The sequence below is a fragment of the Mustela nivalis genome, assembly GCF_964662115.1.
Source record: "Mustela nivalis genome assembly, chromosome: 12".
In the NCBI taxonomy this organism is placed as follows: domain Eukaryota; kingdom Metazoa; phylum Chordata; class Mammalia; order Carnivora; family Mustelidae; genus Mustela; species Mustela nivalis.
Window position 1 is genome coordinate 3,689,682 of NC_139031.1, and position 23,218 is coordinate 3,712,899.

General features: G+C 52.5%; 1 protein-coding gene across 2 annotated transcripts in view; it reads right to left on the bottom strand.

The window, feature by feature from the left end:
- The window catches only part of DPP6 (dipeptidyl peptidase like 6), an 841,237-nt gene that overhangs the window by 739,645 nt on the left and 78,374 nt on the right, over nt 1-23,218 (bottom strand). Inside the window, exon 1 of one of the 2 annotated variants that reach the window (XM_082692925.1) lies at nt 20,509-20,648. The exons of the other annotated variant lie outside the window; for it this stretch is intronic. Coding sequence (XP_082549051.1) covers nt 20,509-20,559 — 51 coding nt within the window. The 5' untranslated portion in view covers nt 20,560-20,648. Of the gene's footprint in view, nt 1-20,508; nt 20,649-23,218 lie in introns of those variants that run through there. 2 annotated transcript variants of the gene reach the window in all.

Here is a 23,218-nt window from a genome sequence, read left to right on the forward strand (position 1 = left end):
TAGCGGAGTCTGTCTGTCTGTTTGGCAGGAATTGTAATGGTCTGCTTACAGGGCTGTCCCACAGACACCATCAAGGGTGTTACTCATACAAAGTAAAAGCACTGAGTTAGTTTCTTACATCCCAGAAAGCTCTGCGTTCCTAATTGAACCCAAGGTTCTCGGATAAGTGCTTCTGGCCCTGCCCCAGGATAGGCTTCAAGGCAACCAGCTTGGCATTATCGCCTTAATCAGTGTTTAATGGATCTGATTGCACCCAGTATACTCGGGCTGCCTGATAAAAACGGGGGACATGACAGCAAAATTACTTAAAAATAGGTGTCAAAGCACACCCCCACTGAAAGTGAATTCGGGATGGTCTCCCGGCATTTCTCTTCCTGTGATCTGTGCTGGCAGAGAGAACCTCCTTCGGTGTCAGCTTATAAATCTGCATGTTACAATGTTGCCACTGCAAAACAGGGCCTGACACAGACCGCCTTCTGTTCATACCTGACAAGCAGTGCAGGAGTTGTTCACTGCTCTCAAGTTCAAGTTCAATGCATTACCAATATTTACTTTCTTTGCCCTGGAATTCCAAATTTAGGAAAAGCAAAGAGACACCCAAAAGACTTTTTAAAAATGTCATATTCTGGGAGTGCCTGGGCGGCTCAGTTGGGTGTCTGCCTTTGGCTCAGGTCGCGGTCCCGGGGTCTTGGGATCGAGCCCCGCCTCGAGCTCCTGCTCGGCGGGGAGCCCGCTCCTCCCTCTTCTACTCTCCCTGCTTGTGTTCCCTCTCTCCCTGTCTCTCTCTTTGTCAAATAAAAAAATAAAAATCTCTTTTAAAAAATGCCATATTGTGAACAAACGCCAGCCCACCTTTATTCGTTCGCTCTGGGTTGGGTGGAGTCCGTCCCATATGCGGGCCCTGGGAATACAGACGGCAAATGGGACAGGAGCCCAGCAAGTTTGTCTTCTAGCTTTGGAATGTAAAACCAACCAATAAATGACTGACAGGATTTTAAGAGAAATACTGGGTCCTACTTAGCAAGTATCTAGGGAGGAGTCATGATATGGGGGCCAGGGAATACGGGTGAGAACGATTTTAGTGTGGAGGTGATTTTAGTGTGGAAGAACATTCCAGAGAAAGGGAGCCAGCGTGTAGGGGAGAGAGTCCCAGTGGGGAGGGAAGGGGGGAAGCAGGTGAACGGAAGTGAGGCCAAATGAGGCTGATTGTTCCAGAGACCCCAGCGAGGCCAGAGTTAGAGCAGAATCAGGGAGGGGTAGGGGAAGCAAGAGAGGTCACGGGGCTTTGCAGCAAACGGTGTGTCGGGAGACGGTGACAGAGTTTAGCCTAGTACGGGGAGGGTGATGTCATCTGACTTAGTCTAAAAGATCACTCTGGAGGCTATAAAGACAATAACCTGTGTCTGACCCAATGGAGACAGGGACAGCAAGGAGGGGACTGGCTTTGGCCCCGGTGCAAGGCTGGTGACGTTGCCTGAAGCAGAAGTCCCAAAGGAGGAGGACAGATGCGGGGTGGCCCGAAGCCTGAGCTGCCTGGCTGGGGGGGGGGGGGGCTGCCCGGCGGGGGTGGGTGCGTGGCTGGGGTGCTGGCTGTGAGGTGTGAAGGGCAGTGGGGAACCAAGGCTCCTTCTACTTTCCAACAACATCAGATTGTACGACGGTTCCATCCTTCCGCATCCTTCCGCCGAGATCAGGAAGAAAGAAAGAAGGTTTGGAAGTTGGTGAACTGAGAGTTCGGTTTCGGCGATGGCACCTTTGATAAGCCCAGTAGGCATGCAGGACGGAGTGTGGTAAAAGGGTCTGGAGCTCCGAGGCTGGGGTACGAACTTGGGAGCCTGCAGCACACAGATTCTTGCTTAAAGCCACGTGGACAGCGTGAGACCACCTACCCAAAGGCAGAAGCCGGGACCCTGAGCCCTGTGCCGGCGGCAAAGCCAAGCAGGATAAGAAAATGAGCAGCCCGAGACACAGAGAACCACGGCCCAGGAGCCACGGACAGAAAGCCGGTGTGAGGTGAGAACTGACTTCGCATCTGGTTTTGACACTGATAGGTAAGAGCTCCCCGGAGGGACCAGGAGAACAGCCCAGCCGGAGAGATGTGAAGAGGGGGTGCGAGTGGAAATAGCTACATTTTGCTATTAAGCCGTACAAGAGAAGGGCTGGTGGCTGGAGGGTGCGTAGCATCCGGTTGTTTATGAGATTTTAGATTTGTTTGCTTTTGTGGGATAGAAAAATGTCTGAGCACATCTGTCCCTTCCATGAGGACAATCCAGCCTGAAGGGAGGCGCCGGGGCCCTCTGCCCAGGACAGCGCGGAGCCCCTGCGGGTACGGAGCCAGCGGGGGCGGGGGGTGGCTAGCACCAACGCAGGCCTGATTTTTTTTTAAAGATTTTATTTACTTATTTCAGAGAGAGAGAGCATATGCACATGAGCAGGAGTGGGGAGGAGAGGCAGAGAGAAGGGGCGCAGGCTTCCCTCTGAGCAGGAGCCCAGCGGGGGCTCGATCGCAGGACCCTGTGATCATGACCGCAGCCGAAGTCGGATGCTTAACCCACTGAGCCACCCCTCTGGCCTGATTTTTGCAGGAGCTATGAGAGGTTCCTGAGCGCTTGTCCCCCCACCCAGAGATGGGACTCCCCGTGTCCGTTAGAGACCCACGACCACCTAAGATCTCCAGGTAGAACACTTGGGGAAAAAAATAAAGTACTATCCCTACCAAATACCATCCCGAATGAAGTAAAACAACAACAAAGTATAATGCATTTCTTCATGCTTTTTGCCAACACACCCACCATCTTCTTCAGGTATCTTTATTCCTCCGCATTCACGGGCAACCTAACCGTTCATTTCCTGGCTATATTCGGAAGCAGTCCTGTACTGAAATCCTTGAAGATGGGCAGGTTTTGAGTTCATCAGAAATAGGCTGAATTTATTTTAAGAAATACAATGTTCTTAGAAAAAGAGCTGCATAAAATGAGTGGTCTGCAAGAAGGTCTGGCCCCTTCCTGTGCAACCAAAGTCACACAAAAATTGTGTCCGTTACCACCTCCCTTGTGCTTCAGGTAGATCTTCAGTGATGCTCTGCTCTCTGGATTTTTCTATCCACGTCCACAAGTAAGTAGGATTAAGGCAACCAGACACCGAATCTGTCCCTGTTCCCACAGTCTGGCTCTTCTCTGTGTGTTTAATGATTTCACACAATATAGGTGGTCTGAATTTTACCATTTAAAGCCCATAATTATACCTTCAGCTTTTTGGTAAGTGTGCAGATTCATCCTCATGAATTCAAGAAACAGATGTTCCTGTGCCGTTCACAATGCGTGCTACAGGAAATATAGACTACTAGAAACTCCCAAAATGCTTTATAATTCTGACTCCCAATGGACACATGGAGTCCGTTCAGTAACAGCTTGTGTCACTGATTATCCGCTGGCCACATACAAAATTTAGAACATTTTGCTGTCTCCCATGTCCATTCACGCTTTTAAAAATACTTTATATTGATGTCTCCATATTTGTTGTTTTCTATTAGACTAAATGTTGCCAGCCTATAATTTCAATCTAGGGATTTGAACCTCTTAAAAAAGCACACAAAAATAAGTCTGAATCTATTTCCATGAAAGCCTTCAGGTATGTATGAACACCTGTCTTGCCCTCCACTCGGTACCTATTCTCCTAATGCATTAGTCAGGGGTTTCCAGGGAAACAGAACCAATAGGATAAATATATTTTATATATAGGTCTATATAGATATATATGTTTGTGTCTATAAATATATCTTTACATATATGTCTATATGCCTAGAGATACAGATGTACATATAATAGACCCAGGAAGAAGCCAATGTTGTAATTCAAGCCTGAAGGTCATCTGAGGCAAAACTCCTCTTGCTCAGAGGTGATGATGAGTCTCCTGGTCTAGCCAGGCATTCCACTGATTAGGCCAGGCCCACCCACATTATGAAGAGGAACATGCTCTACTCAAGGCCCACTACTTTAAATCTTAATATCATCCAAAACAACCTTCACAAAAACCAAATACCTGGGTATCATACCCCAGTCAAGTAGACACACACAATTAACCACTGCACTCAGGTTAAAACATCATTTACTTCCTATTTTCTTTGCCGACACAATTTCTCATGTTTCATGACGGGGATGCCTCTCTTCTGGACATGGGCCAGTTCATCTGTTCCTCTTTACCAGAGGACCCCAAAGTAAGGTTCCAGCTGTGACCTGATCTGCACAAACGCGCCGGAATGCCGGGCTATTAGATACAGACTTTTGTTGCAGCTAATGGGATTTGATACTAATTTAAGAAAAGCCGACAGTATTTTTCTTGTACCTTGATACAGATTTCCTCATACAAGTCGGGTCGGAGTGTGCTCTAGTGCTCCTAAAACGTATCCCATTTGTACACAAAAGTGCACGCACTATCCTTCTTTTCACCTTCTTAGTTTGTTTTCAGTTTTATGAACTCCGTTCCGCCGCCCAAGCTTTGGTGCTGCTTTTCTTTCTATTTTTTCACTACTATTAGCCTTTCTAAGCTCTTCGGCATCTGGACCCAGGACCAAATCACGCTTCAGTGTACCCTTTGCAGAGCTGAACCTGCTCCCCCTTTGCCCTCTCGGCTGCCCCTGTGCTCCTCGATTCCCGAGCCCTCAAGGGCACGTTGTCACCAAGTCCAGCGAGTTCTGGAGCGTCCCCCCAGGGAACGGTCGCGCGGCGCTCCCGAGACCCCCGGATGACACCCACGCAAGCCCCTCTCCCATTTCATTTCAACATCTCGCTCTGCAACCCCCCCCGCCCCCCGTCCAAGCAAGTTACCAACACAGAGTGATTTAACCCCATTCAGGCGTAGTCTTAATTGTGAGATTTTCCTTTTGCGTCGGATCAACAATTAAGGAGAATGTCTTTCTCGTCTCTCATAACTACTAGTGTCGCTACTAGCTTCAGAGCCTCTTACCTGTGCCATCATCCAACACCGGACTCTAACGTCTACGCTTAAACACAGGCAACCTCAATCTACTTTTTTCTTGCAGAATTTATCGGACTCGTACTTAAATAATTCATTACATTATCAGTTTTATGCTCTTTTTGCCACTGGAATGGAAACCCCAAGAGGGAAAGGCAGGATTGTATTTTCTTCACCGAGGGATCCCCCTGTTGGGTACCACACCCGCACAGGAGGCGCTCGGCAGATCGTGAGCGTGTGCCCCTCGCTCCCTCGGTCATTAAGCAATGATCAGGGTGCGGGAGAGTCAAAGCCTCACCGTCACCATTACTGTCACCCCCGAGTCCCACTGCAACACCCACCGAGCCTTCTAATGACACCACTAGCATGGAGTTGAGTTCCATCCCCTCCCTGGGCCCAGGGCCTCCGCTGATGAGAACACCAGGAACACACAAACGACCCCAGGGGTGAAGAACTGAGAAAAGCTGGAGAAGAACCAGGCTCTAAGATCAACCTCGATGTGGCTCTCTGCTTAACAAAACCTGCGCCCCCTGCTTCTTCACACAGGCAGCACGGGACGCAGGAAACCGTGTGCGTGTCCCGGAGACAGCCTTGGGACAGCTTCTGGAAACAGCAAAGAGCCCCACTCGCCAAAGTTCTCTCCCACGGAAGTAGCCGGGGCACAGTCGGGGAAGTTCTGGGATACACTGAGACTTTAAACTCCTGGACGCCCCAGCAGTAACACAACCCCTTCATCGTGGAACCTTCCTGGAGGAACAGTAACCAGAAGATGGTGGGGTGAGACGCTGAGATAATAAGGTAGAATGTATAGGTCACGCTCCAGCCGACAGAGCTGAATCATTAGCTCAGCTTCCAAAGTGCCTTTCATGTGGCCTCAGTAGACCCGACATTAATATTTTACTGAATGATTCCTTTTTTATATATATTGGGACATGTCCCCTTTCCGTGGAAAGCCTGCAGCTTGACCCTTTCTCTTTGGATGGCAGAGTTCTCTGGACACATCTGAGCCGGATGCCAAGTGGCTTCCTCCCTCCTACCCCGGGGACCCGGGCAGCTTTCCGATGGGACTTCTTTGAGCCTCGTTTGATCCATGCAAAGTGCCTACCTTATTATCTGCCACACGCTAAGCTCTTGGAAGTACTGCTGGTGGAATGACGGGGTGCTGGGAGCAATCGCTTCCTTGCCCCCCCACAGCCCCAGGCAGCCTCTGCTTCTCCCTCCCACTGGGTGCGGGACCCCGGTGCCTCCAGACCCCAGGCCGGTCATTCTGTTGGGCGCACCTCTTGCTCTTACGTTCGTGGAAGAAGGAAGCTTTCCATCAAGCGCTGGTGTCCTTGGCAGTCTCCTGATCGTTGGTTTTGCCTAAATCGTGTTGACATTTCAAGCACTCAGCCTCCATGAGCCTGGGACAGGTTCCAGTCCCTCTCAATGAGTGTCTGTGGCTTTGCTGGCCGGGGTACAGGCTACTCATTTCAATGTTCTGGCTTTAAGGACGAAAGCAAATTAAAAATAAGAGGCTTATTTCTCCCAGTTGAAAAGACAATGAACCCCGGAACCACAGGGGTGAGGGGCCCTGGCTTGACGCCCCGCGCGGCCGAAACTCCGTGTATAACTTCTGACTCTCCAGAGCCTGGCGTTGGCCAGGGGCCTTGCCGGTAACAAGGACAGGTAGACTAACGCGTACCTTCTGTGTGACGCGTGTGCTACGTTATATTCTTACAACAGAGCTAGAGAAAACGTTATTAAGAAAATCATAAGGGAAAGAGAATCCATCAGTGGTACCGCATGATATTTATAGAAAAAACTCATCCAGGAAGCGGGGCTGGGCTGCTCAACCCCGGTCCCTGCCGGAGGGTCAGCTCTAAGGGAAAGTCTTGCCTCTTCTCCTTTTTCTCAGGATTCACCTTAGAAAACGTGTCCTTGGAAGCACTTTTTCATCTCTCTGAAATGTATCCTTTTGAGGACAAGGTAGGCCTTGTGTTGCTTAATGACCCAGGACCCTCTTCCCAAGGACCCTGGGAGCCCGTTTTTTGAAATGCAAACATCAAGGGAGAGCACCCCGGGCCTCCCAGTTCCTGTGGGAGGGCAGGCGCCCATGGTAATTGCTGGAAGCCTCCTTCCTTTGGGCAGAGTTCCCTCTGGCGCAGAGGGGAGACTGCTCTTCCTCCAGGCCTGGCCACCAAGTGGACAGAAATGGTCACCCCAGCGCCCAGGCGAGGTCAGCGTGAACCGCATGTGACACACGGTGCTGTGAAGGTGTCTGACTTGAGGACAAGCTACCATGGATGAGGAAACACGTGTGACACAGGCAGAATCCGCTGGGCTGTGAGGTTTCTCCTTTGCACTATCTTAGATGGCCGGGACAGACATCACACTCGGATCTGATTCTTTATTCAGGTAACACAAGTGGTCTCTTACTCTACTAGGTCTGTGGAAAAGATTTCTGGGTTGGGAGAATCTGTTTTTAATGACATAATGACATTTCCTTCAACACATCCCATGGGGGAACGTCCAGAAGTCACCGGGATGGCATTCTGGCTAGGGCTGCGCTGTAGAAGCTCTACGCGCCTCTCCTTGTTTGTGCGGATTAATGAGGGGCTCAAGGCAGACAAGAGGGAAGACCTCTAGTTGAAGTAGTCAGAAAAGCTTCTACAATAAGATGCACTGTGTTAAGACCCTGGGGCAACCCGAATTAACCTCCGTCAGGCTATCTGCACACGGTCCGAATCTTTGCTCTGCACAGCATTGCGGGAAAATCCCTACGTCAGGACCAACACACAGGGTGTGTCTTCCATCGACTGGTCTAAGAGCCCAAGTCCGCTGGACAGTACCACCCCCAGGTTCATTCCAGCTGGTCCCAGCACAAGTGTGGCGTGATCTCATCCCGAGGAGGGCTCGTCAAGGTCATCCCGACCTATGCTTGCGAGGGTCCGTGCCTCACATCCTGGGATAGCCCCTTCCTCGCCTTCCTCTGCTTTCCTTTATGATGGACAATTTCCCCTCCCAGCTCTACGACAGTGACCACTCGTCTCCGATTCTGTAGCTCCCCCATGACTGTGATGCGGGGAAAGAGGGTTTTCAGCCTTTTCAGCCCGTGTCACAGAACCCGCGAGAACCCACCACGCTGGCTCTGCAGCTCTCCTTCATGCCTTGAATTCGAACTGAATCCACTGTCAAGGAACTACGCTCCGTGAAAAACTCCGCATCTCACATATGTGCAGGGTGGTCCTGAAACATTTCTAAGCACATTAATATTTCGGATCCCACAGAAGCTGTGGGAATGCATTAACCGTCATTAGCATTGTTAATGTAACAGGCAAATTTTTAAATTTGCATAAGAGCATTTTAACATGATCTCCTTTGTGTATACTGAAGAAGAAGGGGGGAAAGCCTTTGTAGTAGGCTTTGGAACAGTCTTATCTGCAGTAATTAACATTTCCTAGATGTCTAAAAAAATTGAATCATTTTAAGTAATCATGGCTAAAAATAAACTTTAGAACAAAGTGGGAAAATACCCAATTTTTCCTTAATAACAGAAGTCAGCAACAAAAGCCAGCTCGTTAACCCCGATTCCACCCAGGTGGGCGCTCCGTCGTGAGTCAAAACTCAGAATGAATCTCGGAAGGAACCTGACCTGTGGTCGTAACTCACAGCCCGGCTCGCTCCCAGAAAGGAAGCCAAGGATGAGGCCCAGAAGGAAAGATGAGACGGGAGCAGCGGTGTGAGGACAGACACAAATCAAGTCTCCCCGCGGGACGGGAGGCAAGAGACACTCTTCCTCCGTTTCCTTCAGAATTTCCTCTGTCCTTTGCAAACCTTGTTGGCATGGAAATTTCCTTCATGCAGATCTCCTTCGTGGCTCCATAAGCCTCGGGCCAGTCTTTCCTCTCAGAAACGGTTCTTCGAGGACCCAGGAGCCCCCGTCAGGGAGGAAGCGAGGCCTCACTCCCCGTCTCCTGAGGAGACACGGGCCTGGCCAGATCCCAGCCTCCGGCACAAGCCGGACCTCACAGCGGTGACACCGCGAATGTTCATTCACTAATACAACTCATTTCTTTCTCTTCTGACTGTGCTGAGCTTTTCTGGGTCAGGAGGAGAGTTTGTTTCTCACCGAGCTTCCCCACCGGGGGCTTTGCCAGACAACAGGCCGGGCGGGCAGTGAGGGAAGGTCTTCCAAGGGCCTTCGGAGCGAGGCTGCTCTGCGAGCCAGAGCCCATGGGCCGGCCGCGGGCCGCCGTCCTCTCCGGGCGACCGCAGGCACGGAGAGGATGCGGTTCGGGAGGCTTGTAGCCAACAGAACAGAGGAGTTTTACATGTCTGGGTCCAGCGATACAAGACTCGGGTGTGTGTTTTGTTCACTATTCTTTTTGCTCTCACTGCACTTTACAAAGGTGCTGATCTAGGACGGAACGGAAATTTAAAAGCACAAAACAAAGGTCCCTTCTCCAGACAGCCTGAGAACTGGGAAACCGAGAACCACGTGTGAGCGCACCCCAGATCCCCCGGCGACAGTCCTGTGCGGGTCCCAGCGCACCCCAGATCCCCCGGCGACAGTCCCGTGCGGGTCTCAGCCTCCAGGCGTCCAGGGCCGCAGGTCCGGTGCCCAGCAGTGAGCACCGCCCCCTCCCGGTGCTGCTGCTGCTGCCGACGCCGCTGGCCCAGGCACTGCCCTCCGAGACCCAGTCTCCAGAAAATGTGGAGGAGTCAGAGGAATCACAGCCCCCTGTCACTCTCTCTCACACACACACACACACACGCACACACACAATGGCACTACCATGATTTGTGCGGTCAGAGTTCCCTTCATTTTCCTAACCACATTGTCACGTCCAGCAGGGGCCCTACCTCGGTTTCCCTCACCATGACCTCTTGCCCTGAGCTAGAGCTTGTGTAAAGCATACGGTGTGTGCTCCCTCAGGACTGCTTTCTTGTGCTCCGGCCAGCGGCGTGTTTGAGAAAGTCCCTGTGCTCGTGAGTGTGATGTGCCCCCCTTCTGCTGCTATCTGGGACCTCACTGTGTAAACACGCTGACGTCCTCACGTGTCCTACTGCCCATGGGGACTTGACCGGGCTCCAGTCGGAAGTCCCAGACCTCCTAGCACTTACTTCTCGGGGCACAGTGGTGCGATCACAGGGCCCCAGGACAGGTCCCTCCACAATGTTAGCAGTTACAAGTTTTTTGGGGTTGCGGGGGGAGTTCTGGGGGGGGGGTTTGCTTTTTGTTTTTTAGCCATCTAATATTCGCAAATTTTTACTTGATTTCCAATTGGACCAGCTGCCCTCGCAAGTCCGATGTACACAGCACTAATGATAGTGTGTTGTATTTGCTCAACATTTCCCAACGCTTGCGATCTTTCCAGCAAGCACAGAGATCTCTCTCCCTCGCGCCTCCCCCCCCCCCCCCGGCCTGCACACAGGGCTCTCACTGGTTCACACCTCTGCCAAAATTGAGTGCTGCAAATCTCTACAAAGTGTTAGGCTTTTCCTGGAGTCTTTTCTCATGGGGATTTTTCATTTGCCTTCCTCTGGTTCTGCTAATACATCTGAGGAGCTCGGCGGATTTTGGTACAATCCCCGTGGCCCCCAGCACTGGAGATGCCTATCGGGCTGGGGCTGGGGGGAGGACCGGGCCACTCTCCTCTCCAGCTCTTGGGAAAGCCGCTGGCTCTGCAGGGGGCTGGATCCCGGCTGCCCTGTGGCTTGGGTGGTGATAAGAACTGTAGGTGGCTTTTGTCTCCTGATGTTGCTGTGAAAGGACACGTTCCATTTCCCCTCCACACAAGAAGGTTCCAGGACACGGAACCTTCTCTCAGGCTGTCCTGTTTTTCTCAAGGGCACAGGAAGGTTAATTATAAGGAGTTGGAGTTTCTTGCTTCTAAATGGGCTGAACTACTCCGGAAAGAGACAGACTCTAGAAGGTGACATCTTCAGGCAGACAGACAGACGGAGTACTCGCTTTATGAAAAGGTTTGCTGCTGTCTTACAGTTTTGCAGGAAAAGCTCGCATTTTTTCCTTTTCTGTCAGTAATTCGGAGCCGGTCACGAGCCTGCTGGCTTTCCACTGGGAAGCCTCGGCCTTCCCTCCCTGGAGACTTGCCCACCAGATCACGCTTCACTCTGAAAAGTCTGCGTGTGTTGAATATATCCCAGATTTACTCACAAGTTAACTTGCTCTACAAGTTAATCTCTAACCTTTGCTTGTGGGTTCTTGCACAGGAAAAGATGAATAACAATAAAAAAAAGAGGAAGAAACACAAGGAAACTGAGGAATTGAAAAAAAAAAAAAAAAGCAATGGCTAGATGAAAAGAAGGTGTCTCTAACTGCTAAATGCACATTGACTTCAATTAAGCTTTTAAGTGAGTTGAAGGAAACAGAGCAATTTTTCCTGGAAAAGACACCAGGAGGGACCCCATGCCAGCTGCGCAAACTTCTCAGAAAGCTTGGGCTGTTCCATGAAGCACGGCTGGTCTTACTTCATGTAGTTCGAAGACTCAGTGCCGGGACCACGAGAAGTCACATGAAGGCAGGTTTCGTGGGACCATAAGAAACACCGTTCAGGGCGCCTGGGTGGCTCAGTGGGTTAAGCCACTGCCTTCGGCTCAGGTCATGATCTCAGGGTCCTGGGATCGAGTCCCGCATCGGGCTCTCTGCTCAGCAGGGAGCCTGCTTCCTTCTCTCTCTCTCTGCCTGCCTCTCCATCTACTTGTGATTTCTCTCTGTCAAATGAATAAATAAAATCTTAAAAAAAAAAAAAAAAGAAAAAAGAAACACCGTTCAAACACACAGAACCCGTCAACAAAGGCAGAAGAAGTTTCCAGAAAGGGCTGGAAATCCCACAAAACACAGCATGAGAGGAGACGGTGTTGCAGGGGTCTCCAGACCCTCCTCCATCCTTCCGACTCTGTATTTCTGACCATTTGTGGTGGGGAAGAAGGTTTCTGAAGGAAAGTGTATTGAAGAACGGAAGAACACGGCTGGGAGCAGTCAGCCCCTGAGCCCCCGCTCCCTTCTGTTGAGTAACCTTGCCATGTCTTTGGTCTTTCAACCATGAAACAGACATACTGGTCCTGCTAGTGCAATGGGTTGTTCTAACATAATAGAGCCTGTAAAGTGACTTTATAATCTGCAATGGTGCCATGCAAGCCGTTATCAGTTCTGAAATCGAAGGGTGGGATTTTGAAAACATATACACAATTTAGAGTCCTAAAAAGAAGAATGGCAAAAAAAAAAAAAAAAAAATCCTCTTATAAAAACTTTGCTCAGGATGTGATTTGGCCTAAAAAACAGAAATTTCTGGGAAACTAGTAATTAAACAGAAAAATTCTCGGTTTTCTGTTATAAATAATTACAGTTTGGATAAAATATGTTCTGTGTGTGTGTGTGTGCCTGAGCATGGAGAACTGAGTCTGTAACTGAATCCTTTTTTGTAAAAATGAGAGATTTTTGGCTTGAAGCTCACTAATTCTCATTTCCCCAGAACACTGAAAAAGAAGGTATAGGAAATGGAGCTGAATGTGCATGGAGTCGGGGATGTACCCTAAAAAGTCCACACAGGCTTCGACTGTTATAATCATCAACTGCTGGTCTCATTCACCCCAGTTCATCATTGGGTTCCCACCAGCAGGGGTTTTACTACATGTTGTTATAAAACTAACACCCTAACATGAGCGGCATCCGTCTAGTCGGCTGGGCAAAAAGGGACAGAAAGGAAAATCTTTTCTTTTTTTTTTTTTAAAGACTTTTTATTTAAATTCGATTTAGCTAACATACAGTGTATTCTTAGTTTCAGGGGCCGAATTTAGTGACTCATCGGTTGCAGAGAAGACCCAGCGCTCAGCACATCACGGGCCCTCCTCAGTGCCCGTCGCCCGCGCCCCCGTCCGCCCCCGCCTCCCTCCAGCGGCCCTCGGTTTGTTCCCCGCCGTTCAGGGTCTGATCTGGTTCGCCTCCCTCTCTGCGAAACCTTACTTTCCAAATGCCTTTACCACGAAGAAGTGTGAACAGCCCTCGTGTCCTCCCACGGCAAGACCCGATCCCACCACCCCCCAGAGCCGGCGCCCTGCCAACCAGGTCTGGAGGCCGGCCTGGCTCGTCAGCAATTCCCTTTCCCATTCTGCAGACAAATAAACAAAACTGGAAACCAGAACACCCTCGGCCCGCGGTTCTATTACGAGACGCCCGTGTTCTCTGAATAGCCCAGGAGTCAAGCAATCAAAGCGACTGTGCCCGTAGCGCATCTCGTCCAACCCGGGTGCAGCCCTGCTTTGGGATGCTGCGAGACCTTCACAGCTGAGAAGTGTGCAGGGCACGCGCATGTGCACAGAAGACATGCGCAGGCACACACGCAGCTCTGCCTGAGTGAGCAAGGTGTGCGGATCACTGTTCCGGGTTTCATGGCTGGTACAGATCTGTGCCGTCTATGTCGTTCGTCTGTGAACAGGGACACACGGCGAGAGGGACGGGGTGAGCTAAGCTGGAAGGCGCCAGAGGAGTCAGTGCTGAAGAAATTACGATGTCAACAGCACATCCGTTCTGGTGTGGACGGTCGCTTCTCAAGCACGACCTTGGGTCAGTGGTGCCCAGACAAGGCTACCCTGGCTTGGGCAGAGGGAGAGGGTAGAAAGGAACTTGAGGAATAATCAATCTCCTCCAGTTCCCTGTTCCTACTCGGGAGGGCCCAGAGGTCCAGGGGAGCTACCTGCAGAGGCCCCTTAGAGAGCTCATGGAAAATTCTAGAATTCCACCTGCTGGTCCAGGAGCTGCGTTCTCTCTTTTACCCTGCTTGTTCTACTTGCTCTGTTTGGTGTGGAAGGAGTCTCCAGGTGGATCACAGATGCATCATAGAGTATCTTGCAGCGAAAAGGACTGTTATCTCTGCGGTGAAAAGGAAGGAAGCGTCTTCCGGCATCCTTGCTTTTCCCCATCCCCAGGTGAGGATGCAAAACAAAGACACAGCACGTTCCCTTGGCTCTCCCCTTGGTGACTAGTTTATTCTTCTCTGTCCCCATCTTCTCTTTATTTTGTGGTCTCCACCATCTTCCCATTCACTTTGCTCCCCCCACGAAACTCCCCCAAGAAACCAGACTTATTGTGCCCTTCCCCGAGCCCAAATGGCGTCTTACGAACGGGAGCATTACTTCCTTGGACGTGGATGACACCGTCGGTCTTAAAACTTCCCATCCCATCCAGTGGCTCTCCAAACTGTCTCAACACTCAAGATACAACGCACAGTAGCGACATTGGATGGTCCTGTGCGCGTGCACAGACGTGTGCGTGGGTTGTGGGAAGCCCAAAGCTCCCCCGCAGGAGTTCTAGGGTTCCCCTGGTGGTGTACACATGCAAGGTGGAGAACCCCGTCTTCCAACAACCATCCTCAACTCTGCCCACCCAAGGAACAGCCTGATGCCCTTGGATTTGTCAGAACCTTCCTGAGGGCTGACGCTCCAGCCGACGCTGAGACCTATGGACCCAGATGGATTATCAGACCTTCCGGCTCGCGAATGGACCCTCTCCCATCCTCAGGGGAGCCGCAGAGTAAAGGGAATGCTGACCACTTTCGTCCACGTGCACACTCTCAGCTCAGGATGTACGTGTCCTATGAAGTCTGGGACATGTTCTGCCTTGAGATCTAAAATGCAGTCCTATTAATCAAAGAAAATTGGCTTCTATAACCAAAATAGATCACAAAAGCTTCCTCATTGCTGTACTTAAAGGAATGAAAGGAGAAAGAAAAAATAGGTCTGGAGTAAATTTATTTCTTTTCCCGCAAAAAGGATACCGAGTAGTGACTTAACTATGATGTTGCGATTTATAACAAATTTATGCACTTAACCCTTGAAGAACACAGGGGTTACGAGCTCCTGCCGCCTGCACTGTCAAGAGTCTACATATGACCTTTAACTCCCCAAAAACTCACCTACTAAGAGCCTACTTTTGAGCAGGAGCCTTACCTATGACGTGGTTGATTAACATGTATTTTGCATGTTATATGCGTCATTCACTGCATGCTTATGATAAAGAGAGCTGAAGAATATGTTATTAAGAAAACCGTAAGGAAGAGAAAATACATTCATAGCATTCTGCTGTATTTATTGGAAAAAACTCCATGTATGAATGGACCGTGCAACTCAAAGCCAAGTTGCTTGAGGGTCAGCTGGAGTTAGTCTGCACGCAGGGCTCACAGCTGCCAAAACCCCTGGAATGTCCAGAGCGACACGAGCAGTGGGGAGCACCTTTCGTCACACTACTTGATCCCCTGTCCTTTGGCGTCATCACGGGGAAACAGGGGTCTTATGATTCATAACCAGCCCCTTTCCGCTACAACTGAGCTTCTGTTCCCGTTTCCCACAAAGGATGCTGAAGGATGCCACTGCTTAGCCGGGGGAAGAGATACAGAGGGCAGGGTCTGGCAGGGTCCCACACGGGAGCTTTGGTCTTTAGGAAGTCCCCTAAGGATGGGGGCTGGTTGCCAGGGAAGCCAACCATGTGATAAGAGGGTTGGAACCCCAGCCTCTGGGCAGGGGAGAGAAGCTAGAGATGGAATCCACGCCAACCACCAAAGACCTAACGAGTCACGCCTATGTGATGGGGCCTTCCTAAAAACCCAAAGGCCAGGGTATGGAGAACCTCTAGGATGGGGAACCAGAACGCAGCCAAGGCGGTGGGACCCCATACTCCACGTGGGGACAGAAACTCCAATGTCTGAAACCTTTCCACACCTCAGCTTCTGTGTGTCTTCATCTGGCCGGTCATTCATCGCCTTTCACACCAGGGATCTAGTAAATAAGCTGGTGTCCCGAGGTCCATGAACCACCCCACCAAAGTAATGGATCCCGAGGAGGGGGTCCTGGGAACCCATCTGTCAGAAACACAGAAGGACCTGAACCAATTACAGTTGGTGTCTGAAACGGGGGCGGTGTTCTGGGACGGAGTCCTCAGCCTGTGGGAAGGGACGCTGCCTCCAGCTAGCAGCGCTGGAACAGAACTGGATTACAGGACATGCAGCTTTGGTATTGAAAAGACCACACATAATAACCCTAAAGAGAGCACAGGCTTCCCATGTTACTGTAGCTGTATGGGGGAAACACTGCACGCGTGGAATTCTCTCTTGCGTTAGCTGATGCACTAGAACTTGAAGGAGTTCTTAAACCAAGAAGAAAAAGAGTACAAAAAAATCAGGGCCCTTTCTCACAAAAGCTGTCTGTGCCAGGCATAGAAACGAGCCCCGGTCTGTGCATTTAATACAAGCACTCCCTTGGGTCTCGCGGTGCACAGCAACCGACCAGAGACGAACAGAAGATGCTATTGCTTGGGAATGTACCACCTCTTGGCAATAATTACACAGGGACATCCGAGGGCAAAAGATGGACAAGTTCTGAGTCATGTCATTAGCCTGAGGCCAGGGCAGAGGAAAGAGAAATGACTGGGGTAGAGGAACAGCCGCTTAGCGCGTCTGCGCATCCCAACGTCAAGACCCAGGGCTCAGTGGGGCAAGGACCTGGGCAGGGAGAGGAGGCCAGCACTGTCAGCCAGCGTTTACTCTAGGTACTTCCTGAGACGCCCTGAGCTGACCATGCCTCGCTGGGTTTGGAGACGTCTCCCTGGAAACTTCCTCAACTCTGGCTCCCTTTGTTTGACAGCTGAACTGTGTCAAGTCTTCCCAATCCTCTAGACCGTCTAAGAGGTGCGCTTGAGACGAATTCCCGTTCTGCTCGTTCAACCTGCACCGGGGACTCACCGAGATTTCGAGAGGAGTCCTGCCACAGGTTTGACGGTTTTGTGAAGGGAAGCCCAACAGCCAGGAAGGAGAGAAATGTGGGCAGAGGCACCGCCGCACGGGGACACACGGTGAGAATTCCCCAAACCTCGTGACCTTGCAAGAATTTTCGGAATCCGTTTCAGGAAGGCAGATTCCTCCCAACGTACGCACTAGGTGCTCGCATTTAGAACCAAGATCACAGCCTTTATGTCCCCAGGGTGGCAGTCTGTAGAAAGAAGCAGGAGTGGTGTTCCCCATCGCCCTGAGACAGAGGGAAACTTTGCATCAGGAAAGGCTGTACCTTGGGAAATCACAAACCACAGTACATCGCTGGGCCCAAAAGCACTCAGCAATGGGGGTTGGGGTCCCACACAAACCCCGGTAATTTATTTAAAAACCTTATAGTTTCCTCTGCTCACTGGGGATTATCACAAGTAGGGCACCAGTGTTGGGAAGTCAGTCATACTGTTTAACCTAATCAATCCACAAACTATTCAAATGGCCTGGAAGAAAGCTCTTGCTTTAGGAGGTTCTGGTCCAGGGTTTTTACTCAACGTAAAAAGGGGAAGGCAAGATTGGAAAAGGTACTCGGCTCATGATATCACAGGTATCTCCAGTCAGTGACCAAAGCCCTGAATTCAGTTCCAGGGACCACAGGAAAACATCCGCTTTCCCTATACAGGAAATCAATCCCCAGGCTGCAGATTGCATTTAAAACCCAAACCAAGCAACCAGGAGATTCTCAAAGCGTCCCTGAGGCTTGTGGACCCCCGACCTTCTGCATCCGGTCTCTGAGCCTGCTCTCCACAAGTCTGGTCACCAAGGGTCCGCCTAACCCGCCATCTACGTGACGAGCCACCAACGTACCAAGGAAGGGGGAGACCATCCCACAGGGCTTAAGACGGGTCCCCACGGTTTTTATTTTCAATGAACCTTTACTCAGTCCCTGCTGAGCACTCAGTGTCTGGGAAGAACTCATGTGAGTGAAGTAGAAGAACTGAGCGTGACGTAATATCCTTCAGAGAATAAAATGTTCTCTTGCTCTTAGAACCTATCGCAAGAGGATATGGTTCTCCAGAAGAACCAGTGTGATTTAAGCAGCGGTTAAGGAAGTGCTGTATCAACATACTCATAACAGGGGAGGCTGGGCCGAAAATAACACACAAGTCACCCCTCCCCACGGATTTTCAAATGTAGCTTCTGTGAAAATCCAGTTATTTTTTAACCTAAATTCTGTTCTGGGAGAAAGGGAAGATCTCAATCTCTTTCTCGAGAGTATTAAACTGCAGACAGAAAGTGCCGTGCTTAGTCTGGGATTTTTTTTTTTTTTTTTGCCATGTTAGAAATGAAGTTTAGGAAATAGACTCCTCTCAAAAATTTAATCAGAAGTTATGAACTGGTTCCACCTTTCTGAGTCCTTTTACTCACGTATTAACCCCAAATGGGATTAGGCAGTATGCCAAGCCGTGTGCCTTCCCTCGGTCCCTGTCACAGGGACACACTTCTAAAGGAAGGTGGGAAGAATGAAGCCTTCGGGAAGATTCCAGCACCTGAACGCCAGTCAGGTTGCCGGGGGGGGGAAGGCTTTGCCAGTCATCCAACCCGAGACAGGCGGTGCTGAACAAGGCTTCCAGGATGACTGATGAGGAACCAAGGATCCAAATGCACCCAAACAACAATGTAAGTGGAAAAAAAATAAAAAAGATCACGCTATTAAAGCTGCGTGGGTTTCGTGGGAGTCACATAAGGTACAAACCGGACCACAGAGGCAGCATTACCAACACATGGACGGACAGAACACAGAAGAAACCCTGACGAAGTCTGGACCTCATTCTGAGGCCAGCCACGAGCCTCAAACCATGACTGGTTCCTGTAGAATTTGCTAGACACAGTGCAACTTGTCCTAATTCTACTTACGGACAGCAGACAGCAAGGAGGCGATGCAGGGAGCCGAGGAAACCTCTCTATTCAGACTGTGAGTGCAAAACCCCTTCCATCCTTATCCTCAGAAGTAAACCCAGAGAGGGAGCAGTGGGACGGAGGACTCCACAAGCTTTTTGGATAGAACATAAAGATGTTGCTCGAGCTCCACATGCCAGCTAAGTCACAAGAAGAAACACCTGTCTGACAACAGATTTAGGTAATGAATCAATAATGTGTCATTATATTACCAATAAAGTTAATTCAAATTCTTTCTTCTGCCTCAGTCCTAAATATGTAGGTTTTACTAGCACATGATGGCATAATATAAAAAGGGAATTATGGGTGCAGGTGGGAATTTAATTGGAAAACATTACTCCACACACGTTTCTGCCCTGTTTATAAAAAAAAAAAAAAAAAAGAGCTGAACAGCACAATGACTAAAAAGGGAGTGGGAGAGTTCGGGAAACATGTATTTTCACAAACAAGCAATTGGGTCAGTCAGCCGCAGAACGCACAAACAGAAGTTCCTTGAGTGAGGGGCTTATCTTTGGGGACTGGGGGAGGGGTCCCACAAAATAATCCCCTGGATGCAGTTCCTGCTCTCCCAGAGCGATCCTGAGTGGAACGGTACAACCTCAGGCCAGAAGTCCAGCTCTGAACAGGGCTAGCTCCGGCCTCAGCCAGGCAACAGGTGCCTTGCCGTGGGTGTGGCTAACCCAGCCGCATATGTGTTCAATTAGAATGCATTTTTCATTTCTTGCCTCTTTCTGTTTAAAGCAAGACCTCAAAATGGATCACCAACTGGGTTATCCCAAACACACCTCCCGCTACCTGACCCTTCCTCCCAGGACCTGGACCCAACCCACCTCCCAAACAACTCTAGACCAAGAGCCTGAAAGCATCCCTGCATTTCCAGCTGTACTCGGAAAACCAGCATGCCAATCCCCATCTCATGAATAAAAAAATAAAAATAAAAATAGGGACCCTCCTCCTAATCGTTCTGCACCAACACCGAAAGGGTTAAACGCCACCCAAATAAACACGCACAGGCACACACACAATTTCCACAGAACAAGATGGCAACCTCCTCGTCCTCGCCAGGAGGTTCCAGCACCCTGACCCCCTCGACCCCACAACCCCGGGGCGCGGGGGACCAGGCGGCCAGAGCGCCGCAGGCGGGTCGCAGGGCGCGGGCGAGGGGGTGGCGCGCTGGGAGGCGGATCGCCGGGGTCCCCGAGTTAGCAAAGTTGTGCCTGGGAAGACAGCCCCTGGCCCTGGAGCCCTGAGCCTCCCGCCACCCAGAGGGGGTCTCCGGGCGCACGGCGATTCTCGGGGGATGCCTGGCCCTTGTCACGCTCGCTGGCACAGTCAGCGCTTTGGGGGAGCAGGGCCCCGCCGGACAGGCGCCGCCCCGAGTGTGCCAGAGGCTCGCTCAACCCAACAGGTCTCGGGCTCCGGGGACGAGCAGCCCCGAGGCCGCGCGGGCATCAGGGCCCCGGGCCCTCCCCCCGCCGCCGCCACCTCGTCTTTCCGCCGGGGCCCCCAGGGCAGCCCCGGGGGTCGGCTTGGAACTCTGGCCGCCCCGCGGCCGCCGCCCCTTCCTCGCCTCGCACACCCACCCCGGGCCGCGAGCCCCACGCGCGGAGGACAGGCACGGCGACCCCGCGAAGTTGCGATGTGCAAACAGGCGGCCGCCCCTCGGCACCCTGGCGGCCGCCCCGGGGCTCGGGTGGGAACCGGGGACGGCGCCGCCGCGGGTCGCGGTCAGCCCGGCGGCTCGCGGGGACAGGAGACCCCCGCCCCGCTCCGCACCGCGGGCGCCCGGACCCCGCGCCTCGCCCGCCGGACTCACCATCACGTTGCCCTGCATCTTCGCGGTCTTGATCATCGCCTTCTCCTTCATCTCTCCCTAAGTCTGCAGCGACTTCTGGCCCCGGGAAGAGTAACTTAATCCATTGTCCCGGCGGCGAGCGGAGACCGCGCCGGCGACCGCGGGGTGGAGTTGGCTTGGAAGAACCCCCAGTTCCTGCCGGTCTCCGGTGTCCCCACCTCGGCCCGCCCTCGCCTCTGCCCGGCGGATCACAATAGCGATCAACTCTTTTGGCCGCCGCGAGAGAGGCAGGGAAAGCCGGAGGGGAGGGCGCGCGGGGCGCCGCGGGTTCCGCAGAAGCCGGCGGCCGGGGGCCGGGAGGAGGGCCGGCTGCGAGCCGAGCGGGCGCGGGCGCGGGCGGGGGGCCGGCTCCGACCGCGTGCGTGTCCGGCGGTGGCCGTCAGCGCTCCGCCAGCCACAGCGGCGCGGACCCGAGAGGCGCACGCGGGGACCCCGGCGGCGCCGGCGACCCGGGGCTCCTCCGGCAGGCAGCGCGGGGCGCGCCGGTGGCCGCACTTGTCCCTAAGGGCGGGGGGCCCAGCGGGGCGACGGCGACGCCAGGGGCGGGCGGGCGTGTGTGTATGTGTGTGCGTGTGTGTGTGTGCGCGCGTGCGCGCGCGTTCGCACCGGGGGCTCTGCCAGGACTGGGCTGGACCCGGAAGCCTCTGGAGGCAGCAGGAGGACGCGAACCCACGCTATTTGGGTAGAGCCGGGAGCCCCTCCACCCCCACCGGCCCTGGGGAGACGCCCCCTCCCCGGGAGGCCGCGTGTGTGCGCGCGTCGCCGGCACGCTCGGTTCTACGAACGTGCACCAAGGTGATGTCCGCGGGCGCAGCTGCCGCCGCCTGCGCCTCCCTCCGGCTGCGCCCGCGGGAAGGAGGCAGCGGCCGGGCAGAGCCAGGCGCGCCCAGCCGGTCGGCCGCCCGTGTGGCGAAGCGGAGGGGGACGTGGAGGGCAGGCCGGGGATGGCAGCTTAGAAATAATGTTGTTGCGAGTTACTGGGGGACACACGTTGCGTCGCCATGGTTGCGCCCCGGGTCTGCATCCGACTCCGCCGCCGCGGCAGCTCCTGGCACGGACGCCCTCCCGCGGCGCACCTGGCCACCCCCGCTCCCTTCCCCGCGGGCCTCCGCCCAGCCGCGGCCCCTCCCGCGCCTTTGTGTCTTCGCGTCGGGTCCCTCGGCTTCCTACCGCCCGGCCCGGCGCCCCTGGGTCTGCCTGGCCCGGGAACCGCTGGGGCGGGCCGTTCGCCCGGGCCCAACCCGGCTCCCATTCCTCCGCCCCAAGGGCAGGTTGCACCGGGACCGCGCCCTGGGCACCGCGATCCCACCCCTGGGCGCTTCTCGGATTAATCAATCACCGCCTCGGGTTCGCCCCTGGACACACACGGACGCGCGCTCCCGAGAGCGCGCACGCAGAGGGGGGTCAAATTCAAGTGCTGACCAAGCCCGGCCGCGGCCCGGAGCCCACAGAGGCTGTCTCCCGGCGCCGCGGCATTCCTCCACGGGCGACCAGGGTGCTCCAAGACCGGATGTGGAGCTGCCTCGAGGGACAGGGAAGCATCAACCTTGAACTCACACGTGTGTGTGTGTGCGCGCGCGTGTGCCCGCGCGTGCGCGCGCCCTCGCCTGGGGGCCGTGGCGACAGTGAGAGGCTGGGAGGGGTCTGAGAAGCTTTTCCTTTTTTTTTTTTTTTTTGCATTAATAAAAAAATTACATGTAAGAATGAGTAAGATGCCACTTTTGAACCCGCAGTGAAGCAGAAAAATCAGAGAAATTCCAACAGTAATTGTATGTAAATTACCCACAATGCCTTCAAACATGCACTTATTAGACATTATACATAATGTCTAGATTAGCACACGCAAGTGTTGGTTTACACGTGAAAACTACCTGTTACTAATGATTTGGCTGAAGAATTAGGTGAAAGAAATTAGTGAACCAAAGCTGAATGCTTGAAAAGTAGCTTTTAGAGAACATGGATTAGTATTTGCCGGGACCGTGGAAGGCAGGCGAACATTCCTGCCTTTGGGTTTCATAAGCGCTCACCTTCTGTGTTGGGGTTCTCAGGGACAGCCTTTCTCCAGAAATGACATCCGCACAGATCCTCTCTGTACGACTGAGCTTTACACTAAACCCAGCCCACTGTAGACAAGAAATATCACCAACGTAAACTGATTTTAAGCAATATTAAGTTGGCGCTTTCCCTTCATGTAAGTGGTATTAATTCATTTGATACTTCTTTCCCTCTTTCCCAGCAAGAACAAGCCAGTCGTTACTGTCCCCGTGGAACCTGCCTTTCCCCCTCCCGTCACCACATGATGGAGTAAGGAGGGAAAATCAAGAGGACGGGCCCCAAATTTTTAACCTGCCATTGTCATAACTCCCTTTAAATTATCTCTGCAAATGGGAAGTAGAGTAACATGGATTAAACTTTAAATCAATAATAAATCTGTGAACTGACTGAATGTCTTCCCCGAGCCCCCCAAACTGTCAGCCAAAACCGCTAGTGTGGGGCATCTGTGTCCTAACCACGCAGGGCCTCGGCAGAAAGGCCCACAGAAATGACAGCGCTGAAAGCAGGCGTAAAGGGGGAACGCTGCTGGGACTGAGAGAAAGCAGCTCTGAGCCACCGGGAGGGACCCTTTACTCTTGAGACTCCTCCGCCTTTAGCTGTTGATTGGTGGAAAGCT